The sequence below is a fragment of the Callorhinus ursinus genome, unplaced genomic scaffold (assembly GCF_003265705.2).
Source record: "Callorhinus ursinus isolate GAN/ISIS: 27379988/994484 unplaced genomic scaffold, GSC_fseal_2.0 scaffold44, whole genome shotgun sequence".
Taxonomy (NCBI): domain Eukaryota; kingdom Metazoa; phylum Chordata; class Mammalia; order Carnivora; family Otariidae; genus Callorhinus; species Callorhinus ursinus.
The window spans coordinates 3767249-3782769 of record NW_027397106.1 but is presented as its reverse complement, the minus strand read 5'-3'; the positions used below and the strand labels follow the sequence as shown (position 1 = coordinate 3782769).

The window sequence follows — 15521 nt, the reverse complement described above, 5'->3', positions numbered from 1 at the left end:
AAAACAAATTTTCAAAGGACCAGTACAAAGAAACTCAAAGCAGTACCGGTTATGACAGTGAAAAACCAGACAGTTTGACAATAGCCACACCCAGACTCAGGTGTTATGAATCTATGTCAATAAAGGAAATGGGCCTATGAATAATATGGTGGTAAGTGTCCTATTACAGTCTACTCTTGGTGGCCACAACTTTAAAGATACATACTTGTGACAAGGCCTGGGTAGTAATTTAGAGTGATATAAATCACTCGAGCTTTTTCATCCTGAAAAAGTTTCCCATTACTTAGTTTTGTTTGAAGAGGAAACTCTTCGTAATATTGCGTATCTAGAAAGATTGCAAGGCCACAGTCTAAGTTGGCAGCTTCTTAGGAGGTACGTCACAATGCCTCCCTTACCTTCTTGATGATAACTAGAATTTCCTTTCCAGAGAATAGGACTTTCGTGAAAGGCTTAAATATACAAACCTCTGGAAGATGATGTACATTACCATAAACACTCATGCTAAGGTGTAAATAGTTGATTTAGGATCCATTTCCGAGAGCAGGTTTGGAAAAGGAACAGAATTAAGGCACCAGAAGAAATGAGATATGGAAGACAGATTGAAGAGTAAAAAGGGATGGGGCGCCTGGGCGGCTCAGTCGGTTAAGCGTCCGACTCTTGATTTCGGCTCAGGTCACCATCTCAGTGTCCTGAGATCGAGCCCCACGTCGGGCTCCTTGCTGAGCATGATTCGGCTTAAGATTCTCTCTCTCCCTCCTCTCCACCTCCCTCTCTTAAAAAAAAAAAAAAAATGAGTAAAAGGGAAAATGAGGATAAACCTGGGATACCTCCCAAATTTTCTGAAGAGGGGCCTCATCCCCACCATGGAAAGGGATGAGAAGGGGAGCCAGATGTAACACCCTTGTCTTGGCTGCCTGCTCTCCAGGGCACTGCCCCCACAGGGGCAGGCGATGCCCACCCCAGCTTCAACACGGAGCAGAGCATTTCCAGGCTAGCGGAGAATGGTCATGTCTCTTGCCATTCCTTCATTCAAAAGGAGAAAAAAATGACCCGGGGTTACTAGGGTCCCAAATGAATCTGCACACTGATTGTGGGTAGAGCAAGGGATATGAGGCCTTGCAGTTTTCTTATTCAGGAGTTGCTTTTTCCCTAAAGCCTGTCCTCATTTGCTCTCTTCTTGGCTCCTCCTCTTGGCCCACCTCCATCAGCCCAGATCTCCAATCTAGGGAAGGGAAGATAAGCAGTAGGCTAGGGGAGATGAATCGTGGGGTTCTGGGGGGACTGACTAGGGAGGTCCCAGGTTTCCAGCAAAAGATGTCTACTCTGCAAGGTATCAGTGAGGAAAGTCCAGGAAAGGGTGCCCCACGGCCAGAGAGCCATGCCTGACACCAGTCCCAGCCTCTAGGCCAGGCCTGGTTGTGTCGCAGCTATACTGCAGGGTAATTAGGAGAGACCGTGTGGGTGGATCATCTCTCTCCATTCCCCGTACAGGAGAATCAAACTCTTGCCCTCAAGTGTCTTTAGAGGACAGCACAACTAAGACCAGCTGGCTTGACTCACAGCAGCCCAGCTGGGAGCAAGGAGCTCAGATTCTACAAGGTCCTACCTAACCCACAGCCTTAGTCCAGGGTAGGTAACACGCCCCCCCCACCCCCAGCTGCTGGGACCTCCCAGATCCACCACCAAAGGTACTGAGTTGGAAGGGCTGTCAGGATCCTAAAGGTCTAGTCTTTTCTGCATTGGGCCTGAGGGTCTGGCTGAGACCTGGAGCCCCCTCTCTCTGAGGTGAATTCAGTCCCCTCAACTGAGCCTTGCCTCTCTCCGCCTAGCTCACCATGACCATCCCAGTTGAGGTGTAGAAGTGATTGAAACCAGATAGAGTTCCAGGAACAAGGACGGCAGGACAGCCCTAGCAGCTGAGCAGAAGGATAGCTGTGGCCAGAGGCTGCCCATTGGACAGGAAGACAGCAAGACCCTAAGGCCACCGAGGCCCCAGGGATTCATGCTGGCTCTCCAAGGATCCAGAGAAAGGGACTCGGGTGGTGCAATGCCAGATGGGACTGATGGCCTCGTACCAGTTGCCTCTGCAGCGGAGTCTGGGTTGTCTGGCCCAGCTTCACCAGCAGGCTCACTAGCTTCGCCAGGGTCTCTGCTCTGGGAGCCCTCGGCAGCCACACCCTCCAGCCCTTTGCCCTCCTCCTCGGCAGAGATCTGGGCATCCACTCCAACTTCCAGCACGCGGATGGTCTCGTGGCCGGACATCACGATGACCTGCAAACAGAGCACAGGGGACTTCGCTGGTGCGGAGCGGCTGGTCTAGCTCCTGGGGAGCAGAGCTCTGGGGTTGGCTGGGGGAGAGCGGAGAGCGCACTTCAAGACTTGGACCTCCTGCCTGAGGGCTGCCTGCTCTGTGGCAGTTCCACAGCCTGGGGCCGGCTGCAGCTCCCTGATTCCAGGAAAGGTGCTTCGGAAAGGAACTGGGGGCCTGGTGACAGGGGAAGGGCTTGACATGTGCTGGAAAAAGCCCCACAGAGCCAAAGCGCTTGGGAATATTTCTATTTGTCCCCCTTCTTGGACTCAGTTCAGGGAGTGGTAAGTGGCCTAACCCACAGCCTTGCCAGGGTGTCCTCTTAGCTGCTAGGATATTGGAGGGTGGTGATGGAGGCCCCTAACACGGTATCCACAGCCTAAGCTGGGCCAAGAAGCAAATCCCTCTTCGCTTCTCTTGAAACCTTATAGAGGGACGCCTGGGTGGCTCAGTCGTTAAGCGTCTGCCTTCGGCTCGGGTCATGATCCCAGGGTCCTGGGATCGAGCCCCGCATCGGGCTCTCTGCTCAGCAGGAAGCCTGCTTCTCCCTCTCCCACTCCCCCTGCTTGTGTTCCCTCTCTCGCTGTGTCTCTCTCTGTCAAATAAATAATAAAATCTTTAAAACACACACACACACACACACACACACACACACACACACACGCAACCTTATAGAAGTTCCCTCAAAGATAAAGGGGGTGGAAAATGATTGCTCCACAATGTTGAGGAACTTTTTAAGCTCATGATTCCTTTACTTCTAAAACCCTGGGGTAAAGGCCAAGATTCCCCTGTGAGCTAACTTCTTGAAACAAGGGTCAGGAATCCTGGACTGGAGCTTTGGACCCCGTGGGCCTGCAGGCCCAGTCGTGCCACCTGTGGGCATGCTCCAACCTGGAGGGTGGCTTCCACATCCCAGCGGTGCAGGCAGCCCGCAGGCCTCCTTAGAACACTTGGTGGTCTTCTGCTCAAACAGCCAGCACTCCTGGGCTCTTTACCTCCAGCACTTTGAATTGGGCCATTCAAGATTCAGGGACACTCTGTGTATGCAAAAGCTCCGTCGGGCCTCCCCTGCACTTGGCCTGTACCCGAAGGCACTCCCACAACACAGTCCTGAGGCCTGAAAATTGAATCCAGCCAGAGACTGCCGGAAAAAGTGACAATGTAACCCATCAGGGAAGTATGAGTGAAATAAACTTCCAAAAGCAGTTCCCTTTCTGATGCAAACTTGACCTATGAGGGACTTCAGTCCAATTACATTTTAAGAGATATTAGTCTTTTTTTTCTTTTAAAAAATGATGTAATAAATATGTTCACTACAAAAAATGATAATACATATATACGAAAAAATAGAGTAAATTATGTGATGTCCCAATCTTTCCTTATGTAAAAATATACATATTTATATATATGTTTTTAAATTTTTCTTTATTTTTAAAAGTAAACTCTACCCCAGTGTGGGGCTTAAACTCACGACCTCCAAATCAAGAGTCACATGCACTACCAACCAAGCCAGCCATGTGCCCCATACATATTTGTATATTTTAATTTCATTTTTTAAAGTCACAGCTTAGGGGCGCCTGGGTGGCTCAGTCAGTTAAACGTCTACCTTCGGCTCAGGTCATGATCTCAGGGTCCCGGGATGGAGTCCCACATGGGGCTCCCTGCTCCGTGGGGAGTCTGCTTCTCCCTCTGCCCCTCCCCCCCAGCTGATGCCCTCTCTGTCTGAAATAGATAAATCTTAAAAAAAAAAGTCACAGCTTAAATCCCCCAACTCAGCCCCTGAGAAATCCTAGCTGGTAACTATATCTGGATGAGTGAAGTGACCAAGAATTTTGGTAAGAAACAGATACTGACAGGCTCTGTGGAGTCTTCCTCCTGACCATACCCCGGGGTCCATGACCCTCACTCCCCCCGCCCCTTCCTGCCCTAGCATATACCTGCTCATTGACAGTCAGAGATGACTCTGGCCCGGCTCCAGGATCCATGGTTACTTGTCAGGGTGGGGTGGGGGTCGGCCCACACCTAGCACATCTGTGGGATGACATGGGACAGGAAAAGCAAAGGCTGATGTGACACAGTAATACAATTTCTGTATCATCTCAAAAAGTCAGGAGGAGAATGGTAGGAAGAGAGCCAATCTAAGTTCTCCCAAATATCTGTGGAAGTAAGCAGGATTCTAAGGACTTTAAAACTAAAGTATCTTGCCTTCCTACGGCATCCCAGGAGAACCTAAACTCAGGGGGAACCAGGGTGACAAGAGGAAAGAGAACACCAAGCATCTGTCCCTGGGAGTCCCCCAGTCTGCAGGGAGTGAGCAGACCCAGCCGAACCCAAGCTGACTTTGGCCTAGACACTGAGAACCTCAGACACAGGAAAAGAGCACTCTGGCTAATCAGAGGGCTTTTCAGGGGAGGAGTCTGAGCAGACTTCCTGGAAAAGATGGTAAAGACAGGGATAAATTAAAACAGTAGTCTCCAACTTGAATATGCATGATCATCACCTAGAGCACTTATTAAAAATACAGACACCAGATTCCCCTGAAGCAAGCATCCCCAGAGAGTCTGATTCAGCAGGGGGTCCCACAAAATCAGCTCTTACATGATTCCGTGGCAGTGGCCTAGCAACCCTACAGGCCTCTAACACAAGGCAGGACAACCTCCCAGATGGTGGAACAGCCAGCCAAAGGCAGGGAGAGGAATTGGAAGGAGCCCTTGTGAAGAACAGATTGGCTGGTTGGAACCACAAACAGTAGGGTCATAAGAAATAAAGGTATAGGGACATATAGGTTTAGATACTTACATAGAAAATAAGGCAATTAACATTGACTTTGAGTGCCTCCAGTGCTAAGTGTTTATGTAACACTTATTTGTTCTAATTACTCATGCCGGCTGGCGGCATTATTACCACCACGGTACAGATGAGGAAACTAAACTCAGAGACATGTTCTAGATTCCAGATCTTTCCTTTCCTCCTCTTTCAACCCTGGGGTGGTTGATCGGTCTTCCTTATTTTATTTTATTGATTGAGGTAAAATTCACCACTGTAACCATTTTAAAGTGTCAAACTCAGTGGAATTTAATAGATTTACAATATTGTGCAACCATCACCGCGATTTAGTTCCAGAACATTTTCGTCATCCCCAAAGGAAACCCCCATTAGCTGTTACTCCCCTCCTCTGCCAGCCCCAGCCTCTGGCAACCATTAATCTGCTTTTTTCTCTATGGATTTGTCTATTCTCCATATTTCATCTAAATGGAATCATACATCATGGAACACTACATCAAAAACTAATGCTGTAATGTATGGTGATTAACATAACATAATAATAAAAAAAATAAATGGGGGGCGCCTGGGTGGCTCAGATGGTTGGGTGTCTGCCTTCGGCTCGGGTCATGATCCCGGGGTCCTGGGATCGAGCCCCATATTGGGTTCCCTGCTCAGCGGGAAGCCTGCTTCTCCCTCTCCCCCTGCTCGTGCTCTCTCTCTGTATCTCTGTGTCTCAAATGAATAAATAAAATCTTTAAAAAAAAATGGAATCATACACTAAACGGCATTTATGTCTGCCTTCTTTCACTTAGCAAAATGTTTTCAAGGTTTATCCACGTTGTAGCATGTATCAAGACTTTAATCCTTTTTACAGCTATGGAATAATGGATAATATCGGGTGGGCTTTCAACACTCTCTGCGCTGGCTCAGGGAGAGGCAAAACTGAGATTTCATTTCCAAGATGGAAAGTGCATCAAGCTCAGCTGCGACTTTCCTGAGCTCTCCCCAGGCCCGTGCTGATCCAGCACCTCCCCACACAAGCAGTTCAAGAGAAAAACCTGTAAGGGCAACACTTAAACAACGAGGAAGGAAAACAAGATCTTCATTTAATCCCTGTTACAGCATGGTAAAATGTCTTAAAGAATGAAGACTATCAGAACTTTTCGAGGACATCAGTATCTTCGCCAGAAAAAAACCGTTTGGAATTTTAAGAACATTTTAAACACATAGATCGTGAATGTAAAGAAAGTACGTATTTCACAAAATACCTTCCAGAATATCGATGCACGTGAGTCTATGCACTTGATCCTGCGTTGTGCAGTGGTCTCCAAAACGATTTTGTGAATGAGGATTCCCAAACACGGATTAAATGAAGAACAAGCAAAACTGGTGAAGCAGGTTGAGGAAAAGGAAGACCTTCTTCGGGGACCAAAACTAGCATAATGTATAGATCAAAGAATGACTTGGGCCAGTTATGGGGTTGCTCGAAAAGAAGTGGAGAAACTGTAATCAGCTGTTGCTTTACGAGGGGCAATCGGTTGCAACTGACAAGACTCAGCCTTGCTCAGTTGCTAGGCCACTATGGGTTAGATGACCGATTGCTATACTATAGCAGAAATGAAGAACTTACAGGTGTTTAATTCATAATTTCCCCCCTAGGATTTCTTTGAAAATGATAACGCAATTAAAAGATATTTATACACTTTTTAAAGATACTAATACATTTTATTTTATTTATTTTTTAAAGATTTTATTTATTTGACAGAGAGATAGAGAGAAAGCACAAGTAGACAGAGTGGCAGGCAGAGGGAGCGGGAGAAGAAGGCTCCCCGCTGAGCAGGGAGCCAGACGCGGGGCTCGATCCCAAGGCCCTGGGATCATGACCTGAACCAAAGGCAGCTGCTTAACCGACTGAGCCACCCAGGCGCCCCGATACTAATACATTTTATTTTTTTATTATTTTTTTAAAACTAATTATTTTGATTTTCCATTTAATTTTTTTAAAGATTTTATTTATTTATTTGAGAGAGAGAGAGAATGAGAGATAGAAAGCACGAGAGGGAAGAGGGTCAGAGGGAGAAGCAGACTCCCCGCTGAGCAGGGAGCCCGATGCGGGACTCGATCCTGGGACTCCAGGATCATGACCTGAGCCGAAGGCAGTCGCTTAACCAACTGAGCCACCCAGGCGCCCACTAATACATTTTAAAGGGAAGATACAAACCATTAGGGCTTAGAGAAAGGTATCCTGATGACCATCAATGTAGGGCACTCTATTAGACAAACTAAATTATATGAAAATTTAGTATTTTAAACAAATTTGCCAAAGAAAACGTGACATTTAAAGAAATGTGAAAAAAATGTTTGTGATTAAAATAATTTGGACAATTCTGGAAGTCAGTTTTAATATATTGTTCTGTTTATTGTGGTAAGTTTTATTTTAAATGTTTTTTTAAAAAAAAAGTCCAGCCTGGTGAATGTCTAAACCTAAGCTGGTCTAAAAATGCCTGCCTCTCTCCTAATTTTGTGACTCTGGTTTCCATTCATTTACCACATATTTCCATCTGGATGGTCTAGTAGGCAATTAAACTCATATGTCCTGAAAAAAAAAATCCTGTATGGATATACCACATTTTGCTTATCCATTCATTGGTGGATGGATGTTTGGGTTGTTTCTACCTTTTGGCTATGTGAATAGTGGGGCTTCAGTGAATTTTTCTGCACACGTTTTTTGTTTGAACACTCGTTTTCAATTCTTTGGCATATATACCTAAGAGTGTAATCGCTTTTTTTTTTTTAAAGATTTTATTTATTTATCTGAGAGAGAGAGAATGAGAGACAGCACGAGAGGGAAGAGGGTCAGAGGGAGAAGCAGACTCCCCGCTGAGCAGGGAGCCCGATGTGGGACTCGATCCCAGGACTCCAGGATCATGACCTGAGCCGAAGGCAGTCGCTTAACCAACTGAGCCACCCAGGCGCCCCTAAGAGTGTAATCGCTTTTTAGGGTCTTCACTCTTTGGCAGAATGTTTCCTGGCCAAGGAGGCAAGGAAATCCATGAGGTTCCTTCTCTCCCTTTCCTTCCCTAACCACCTAGAGTAGGGATGAAAGGAAGGGCAAGAAATTCAGGACACCCAGCAACTTGAAAAAGAAGAGTAAATAAGGCTTCCCTTTTCAGTTAGGACAAGGTGGGGCAGGAGGGGCAGAGGAATTTGCTGGAAGAGCTAGTAGGCATCATCCACCCTCACTGGGACTCTGGCCTCATTCCTGGGTGATGTCCTCCTCCAGATTTTGTACATGGGAGCCTTCTGTGAGTTTTGCCAAGGACTTGGCAATTTACCACCGGTGCTGGATGGGAACTGGGATGAGCCATGATATTGGTTATATACAGAAGTCAATTAGCAAGTCATCTGCAAATTCAAATAAAAGGCAGAGACAAAATGGAGCAGAAAGGTGTGCAAAGTAAATCTGGGTCCATTATAGCTTGATACATACATTTCACAGGGCAAGAATTTTCCAATTCCAAAGGCCTTTAGAAGGGAGGCATCAGTAGCTAGTCATTGTGGGGCAAGGGGCATCTGCTCAAGAGGAGCTTAAAGCCTGCTCCCAGTCTTGTGGCCACCGGTTCCTTGGGGCCAGCCATGGCCACTCACAGGGAGTGGTTAAGCAAGTGTTCACTTTGTGACTGTGTTATTCGGGGGATTCAAGCAGTAGAGAGGCTCAGGTAATTCTAACATCCCTTCTACCCTCGAAATTCCATGAGCTTATGTGGACCCGGATCCTCAATGTTTAGTCCTTTGTGTCAAGGGAAAAGGCAGGCCTGGCTCAGAGCCTCTGGCCACGCAGGCGCCCTCTGACCCACCAACCAGGCTTCTGCCTAGCAGAAATGCAGACAGAACAGAGGCAAATGCCTCCCTCATCTCAGACCCCAGGACTTCCTCGTCTCCCTTTGTCTTGGCTTTAGATGGCTCCTATCAGAGTTATGCATGTGACATAAACACCTCTCCAATCTGTAGACACGCAGCATTTTGACTCTGAGCTCTGTCCTGTGCATCTCCTAGCTCAGTATCCGTGCAGACTTTCTCCTGCACCTGGTCCCAGCCCCTTGCCAGGAACTTTCCACATTTTTCAAGCCTAAGGCTGTGGCTTGGCCTCACTGACTAGACAGCCATCTTTAGTTTGCTTTTTGACCGGTTCCCCAATGATGGGGGTAAACGGCCCATTTGCACGGCCTCCTTTGAGCTCACGATGCCATGCCGTGCCCACAGCCTGACAGCCAGTGAGGACAGACGATCCGCGGTCCGTTTTAAGAGAAGGGGCTCCTGTGATCACTCAGGCAGTAGAACTCCACACCATACACAGCACAGCGGAGCTGCTCTCGGTAAAGCTGGGGTGGGAGCCAGAGCCCACCCGAAGCCTCCTCCTTGGTCTTCTTTGTCCAGTGAGATGAGTGAAAAATACCTGACTCTAATCGGGCAAAGCACCTCAGTTGGTTCCCAGGGAGTTCATTCATCCCTCCCTTTCCTGGGCTAACATCTAAAAACACAGGTAACCCCGGGGAGAGAATGAACTGTGGGTGCTGAGGCATTTGCCCACAATCTGAAAATCCGGAGGTCTGGGACCATCTAGGAGTTCCAGCAGAGGGGTCTGAGTTAGGGGACCTGGTTCTATGTATCGTTCTCCTTTGGCAACTGCTTTGGGCTTGCTTAGGGCAACGTTCCAAGGCACCCAGGAGGAGCATTAGGAAACCTCAAGCAGGGGCACCTGGGTGGCTCAGTTGGTTAAGCGTCTGCCCTGGAATCAGGTCATGATCCCAGGGTCCTAGGATTGAGTCCTGTATCAGGCTCCCTGCTCAGCGGGGAGCCTGCTTCTTCCTCTGCCTCTCCCCCTGCTGTGCTCTCTCTCTCTGTGTGTCAAATAAGTAAATAAAATCTTAAAAAAAAAAAAAAAAAAGGAAATCTGAAACACATCCGAACCCCCTAGAGTAGCCTGAGATTCTATTAGGAAAAATCCTGAAATGTTTCATCCTTCATTTATTCAACAAATATTTCAGTGGCTACTATGTGCTGGGCATGGGGGATACAACCGGGGGAGAGAACCTTCCTTAGCTTTGTGGAGAAGCCTTCAGTCTAACATGGGAGTCAAGGAAACAAAGAGAGAACTACAAATACAGTATGTTTTAAATGTCATGATGGTTGGGCACCCGGGTGGCTCAGTCCTTAAGCGTCTGCCTTCGGCTCAAGTCAGGATCCCAGGGTCCTGGGATCGAGCCCCGCATCGGGCTCCCTGATCCCAGGGAAGCTGCCTCTCCCTCTCCCACTCCCCCTGCTTGTGTTCCCTCTCTCGCTGTGTCTCCCTCTGTCAAATAAATAAATAAAATCTTAAAAAAATAATAAAATAAAAAAATAAATGTCATCATGGATAAACAGGGGCAAGAGGGTCCACAGAAGGGATACCTACTGCAGTTTGGGGTTGGTCCCCTTCCCCTTGTTCCTGGGTTCCGACATGAAATTTTATGTGTGAAGTATCTTATGCCATGTGGAGGACAATGGAAATTCTCATGTGGGATGCAGACTTTTAACTTAGACTCATTTCTGTGGTTTTCATCCCTCCCTTAACACTTCATGTGGTTGAGGTTTTCAAGGTGTAAAATACCTTCTCACTATACAGTCAATTTTGGAGGCAGAGGGTCCTCTTCGTGAAGTTAGTGGACTCCAAGGAATGGCTGGCTAAGCTGAAATTAGTTTTACCTGTAGTCAATTGAAAGAAAGCCACATTTATTGTAGAAAATCACCTTTCAAAAATTTGACTTTATTCTCTCAGGCTACGTTGTTTGTTGGCATCAGTATCTCCAGCTCTGCACTCCTTTTGTATTTAAATTGTGTACGCACTTACCTCTTGCAGAGCTGCCATTCAAAAAGACCACAATGACGGCATGCAGGAGACTGGCATAGATGGGTAACTAGGGCTGAGCTGAATGGTGCCATCAACGCTTTACCTTATCCCTAGCTGGGTTCACTCAGTCACACAAGGACCAAATCTCAATCTCCAGCTGGGACCTTATCTGGGAACTTCAGCCTCAGAAATCCAAAAGCCTACTGATTATTTATATCATCTTGTACTCAACATGTTCAAAACCAAACTCCTGATTTCTTTCTTTCTTTTTTTTTTTTTTGTAGGCTCCACATCCAATGTGGAGCCCAACACGGAGCTTGAACTCACGACCCAGAGATCAAGACCTGAGTTGAGACCAAGAGTTGGATGCTTAACCGACTGGGCCACCCAGGTGCCCCCAAACCTGTTCCACCTGCATGTAGCCTTCCCCGTCTCAGCCAATGGGCAGTTTCATCCTTCCATAGACGCTCAGGCCAAAAACCCTGCCATCATCCTTGCCTTCTCTCTTATTGTTCACATTTGCTCCTTCACCGAATCCCACTGGCCCTTCCTTCCAATATGCCCAGAATTCCCCCACTTAACACTGCCTTGGTGGTCCACACAGCTTTCGTAGCTGGTGTGAAGAACACCACATCCCTGCACACAAGTATTATCAGCCCTTTTCTTAAACTGCCAGACTCCAGAGAGGCTGCCACCTCAAAGTCATTGCTGCCTGATGGATTTTCTGCATGTCCTTCCATCCTTCTCCATTTCTGTTCCCAGGACACAGATTTCCCTGCTTACACCTGCTGAAGAATAATAATCATTTATAGTTTACTGGGACCCATGACCTTTACACATAGTATTATAGTGAGCACACTCTGGAGACAGACTGTGTCGGGTTCATCATCTCAGCTTTGGAATTTACCAGCTGTGGGCCTCAGGACAAATGACTTAACCTTTGTGCCTCAGTTTCTTCATCTGAAAAAATTCGAGAAACAGCACCAACTTCATAGGGTTATAGCGAGGATTGAATAAATTAATGCATGTAAAAAGTTTAGATTGATGCCTGGCACATAGTAAGGGCTCTGAAAATGGTAGCTCTTATAAAAACTTACATACATTATCTCATTTCAATTTAGTGCAGCCGTTAAGAAGCTAGATTCAGGGTGCCTGGGTGGCTCAGTTGGTTAAGCGACTGCCTTCGGCTCAGGTCATGATCCTGGAGTCCCGGGATCGAGTCCCGCATCGGGCTCCCTGCTTGGCGGGGAGTCTGCTTCTCCCTCTGACCCTCTTCCCTCTCGTGCTCTGTATCTCTCATTCTCTCGCTCTCAAATGAATAAAATCTTAAAAAAAAAAAGAAGCTAGATTCATCTCTCAGTTTTAAGATGTCTTAGCTGTGAGACCTTGGACAAGGACCTCACCTCTCTATGCCTCATTCACCATATTTGAAACGGGGCTAGTGTTACAGTAAATTGAATAAAGATTCAATGTATATTAACTATTATTTGATTCTGGGACACCAGCGCCCCCAGTCCATAGTGCAAATCCACAGTGAAACTTGACCAATTGTGTGACTTTCCACAGGGGGGCAGGTTACTTCTCTGTTTTCTCAGGGATAAATAATAAGAGAGCTTACTTCGGGATTATTGAATAAAACACTAAGAACAATTAGTTATTATTACTCCCATTTTTATAGATAGAAAGTTGAGGCTTTGGAGGGAAACCCAGATTCAAACCCCAGTTTGGCCATGAAATAACTGTGTGATCTTGGGCAATTGACTTAATCTCTCTGAAGCTTAATTTCTTCATCTTAAAAAAAAAAAGATTTTATTTGTTTGACAGAGAGAGAGCATGAGTGGGGAAGGGGGGAGGGAAGGAGAGGGAGATCAGACGGAGAGGGAGAAGCAGACTCCCCGCTGAGCAAGGAGCCTCATGATGATGATGATGATGATGATGATGATGATGATGATGCGGGGGTTTTTGTGTGTGTGTGTGTGTGTTTTTCTTTAAGATTTTATTTATTTATTTGACACGGAGAGACATAGCGAGAGAGGGAACACAAGCAGGGGGAGTGGGAGAGGGAGAAGCAGGCTTCCCGCGGAGCAGGGAGCCCGATGCGGGGCTCGATCCCAGGACCCTGGGATCACGACCTAAACTGAAGGTAGACGCTTAACTGACTGAGCCACCTAGGTGCCCCTAATTTCCTCATCTTTAAAATGGTGATTAAATGGGAAAAACTTATGGGGTTGTTATAACGGTGACAAGAGATCATGTAAGTGGAATGCTTAGCATGGGGCTTTATTATGATCCTCAGTTTTATCAACAGGGAAGTGGAGGTAGAGAAAGGTCAGGTGACTTGCCCAAGGGCACAGGAAAGTGAATAGCAGATTCAAAATTCAACACAGTGTCCACCTATCCCAGACCCCTATCCTCCTAACACAATACCAAACTTCCTCTCCGGAATTGTAAGCGGCTTATTCTGGCCCCCAGGGATCAGGACACATTGGAAAATGAAAACTCTCAGTTCTCCTCCAGACCCCGCCCCCCGCCACCTCCATCCAGTAGCAGAGATAAATAGCTTGGTAAGCTGTTGACAGACCAGCTAGGCATTCACGTGGGCCAGAAACAAGGGAAGGAGAAAAAAGGAAAGTAGTGAACAACTTTAATTCCTCCTTTCCAAACTATCATGTATAATCTTAGACATATATAGGCAAACAGTAAACACTAGTTTAATAAGGACACATTTAGTTTCTCCTCCTGTGCCCTTTCCCTTGTCCCGAAGCATGATTCACCCTAGGCAGGGTGAAGGGAGGGGGCAAATGAAATGTGGAAAATAAAAAGTAGGTATATTCCCCCACTAGACTGTAAGCTCCAAGAAGACATGTCCACTTATTAACATACCCCAGTGCTTGGGGCGCCTGGGTGGCTCAGTCGTTGAGCGTCTGCCTTTGGCTCGGGTCATGATCCCAGGGCCCTGGGATCGAGCCCCGCATCGGGCTCCCTGCTCCGCGGGAAGCCTGCTTCTCCCTCTCCCGCTCCCCCTGCTTGTGTTCCCTCTCTCGCTGTGTCTCTATCAAATAAATAAATAAAAATATTAAAAAAATACATACCCCAGTGCCTAGTATAATAGCTGGTACATAATGGGGGGGGGGTGTTAATGACTATGAGCCAAAAATATAAACCAAGAAATCAGGTCACTTGCCCTCCTCGTATTTCCTACCTCCTCCCTCAAAACACAGATCCTATTTCAATTTTTTTGCCCTATTCACAGTCCTAGGACTACTTAAAAATTATTTCAAAGAAGTGGCAATAAGTTCTGGAGAACCTTAACCACTCTTACTCCTTCCTAATGTGGCAATCCAGGTTCCCTCCCATTCCCTCTGTGGCCTCACTGATCCTCATTTTGAGACAGAGCGAGCTTGGGGCTTAAAGGCAGAAGACCCAGGTTGAGTACTGCTTCCCCTCAGGTAATCTCCCTAAGCCTCAGTTTCCTTATCTGTAAAATGAGGCTAAATGATAGTACCCACCTCATGGGTTGTTTAAATTGGTAACATTTATGTAAGGTACTTAGAAGTGGGCCTGGCACACAGCAAACACTATGTAACTGTTACTACTGTTATTGTTGTTATTTTTAAAGTAGGCTCCACGCCCAGCCCAGCGTGGAGCCCAATGCAGGATTTGCACTCACAGCCCTGAGATCAAGACCTGAGCTGATCAAGAGTTGGATGCTTAACGGACTGAACCACCCAGGCTCAGTAAAATAATAATTGTTATTATTTTTAGTTGAAGTAAAGCACGCATATAAAAATGTTTTCAACTGTAAAGTGTTAAAAAATAGAAAAGATTACTAGTATGATTTTATAGCCAGGTAATCTTGGGGAGAGGGATATAATCTTATCCCATGTTCCTTCATAATGCAGAGAACCCTTAGCGAAGCAAATTTCTTCGGATTCACTTTTTCTTAGTTGCTAGGTAGTACCTTCAAAAGAGAAGAAATAGCTCATCTCTGTCTCTCACACATACACACACATTATCACTCTATGATATTACCTTGTATGCTTTCATGTTTATTATCTGCCTTCCCTTGACCCCCTAACCACCACCACCACCGCCACCTAAACTGAAATGAAAACTCCATGACAAGGTAAGTTCTATCTGTATTGGTTAGAGCATGGCACATACTAGGTATTTTTGTGTGACCAACGAACGAAACGAAGTTCTACTGCACGTATGCTAAAACAAAACAAAAAACAGGTCACAGAAATATCACCCTGAGCACCAGGACTTCAATCAAAATGGAATATATGGAATTATTCTTCAGAAGGCCCTGCTTGTCACTGTCGGCTGCCTTAGAAAACCAAAATAAGGGGAGGAGGGATATATGTCCATAAACAATTAAAGACCAGCCTCTACTTTTGGAGCAAGGAATCTGGAAGAGCAGATGAGGCTACAATCTCTGCAAAGAACTTCTTTTCATTTGCCCAGAAAGGCTTCCTGACCGTGTTTTATTTCCCCCTGCCCTGCAGCTGAGGCTATTCTGTGGTTTTAGGCTTCCAATCACGGCTGAGTGGGGAT

General features: G+C 46.4%; 1 protein-coding gene and 1 pseudogene across 7 annotated transcripts in view; one reads left to right on the top strand and one right to left on the bottom strand.

Annotated features, from left to right (window-relative positions):
* POU6F1 (POU class 6 homeobox 1) overlaps positions 1-15521 on the bottom strand; it is a 45110-nt gene that overhangs the window by 13550 nt on the left and 16039 nt on the right. For 3 of the 7 annotated variants that reach the window (XM_073881983.1, XM_073881988.1, XM_073881982.1), the window contains 2 exons: positions 4246-4339; positions 2076-2271 (listed from right to left, as the gene is read on the bottom strand). In XM_073881983.1, the coding sequence (XP_073738084.1) occupies positions 2076-2271; positions 4246-4293 (244 nt within the window). In that variant the 5' untranslated portion in view covers positions 4294-4339. Of the gene's footprint in view, positions 1-2075; positions 2272-3303; positions 3450-4245; positions 4340-8564; positions 10366-13847; positions 14946-15521 lie in introns of those variants that run through there. The other 4 variants (XM_073881986.1, XM_073881984.1, XM_073881985.1 and 1 more) reach the window with 4 other exon arrangements.
* Positions 6036-6724, top strand: LOC141370751 (swi5-dependent recombination DNA repair protein 1 homolog pseudogene; annotated as a pseudogene).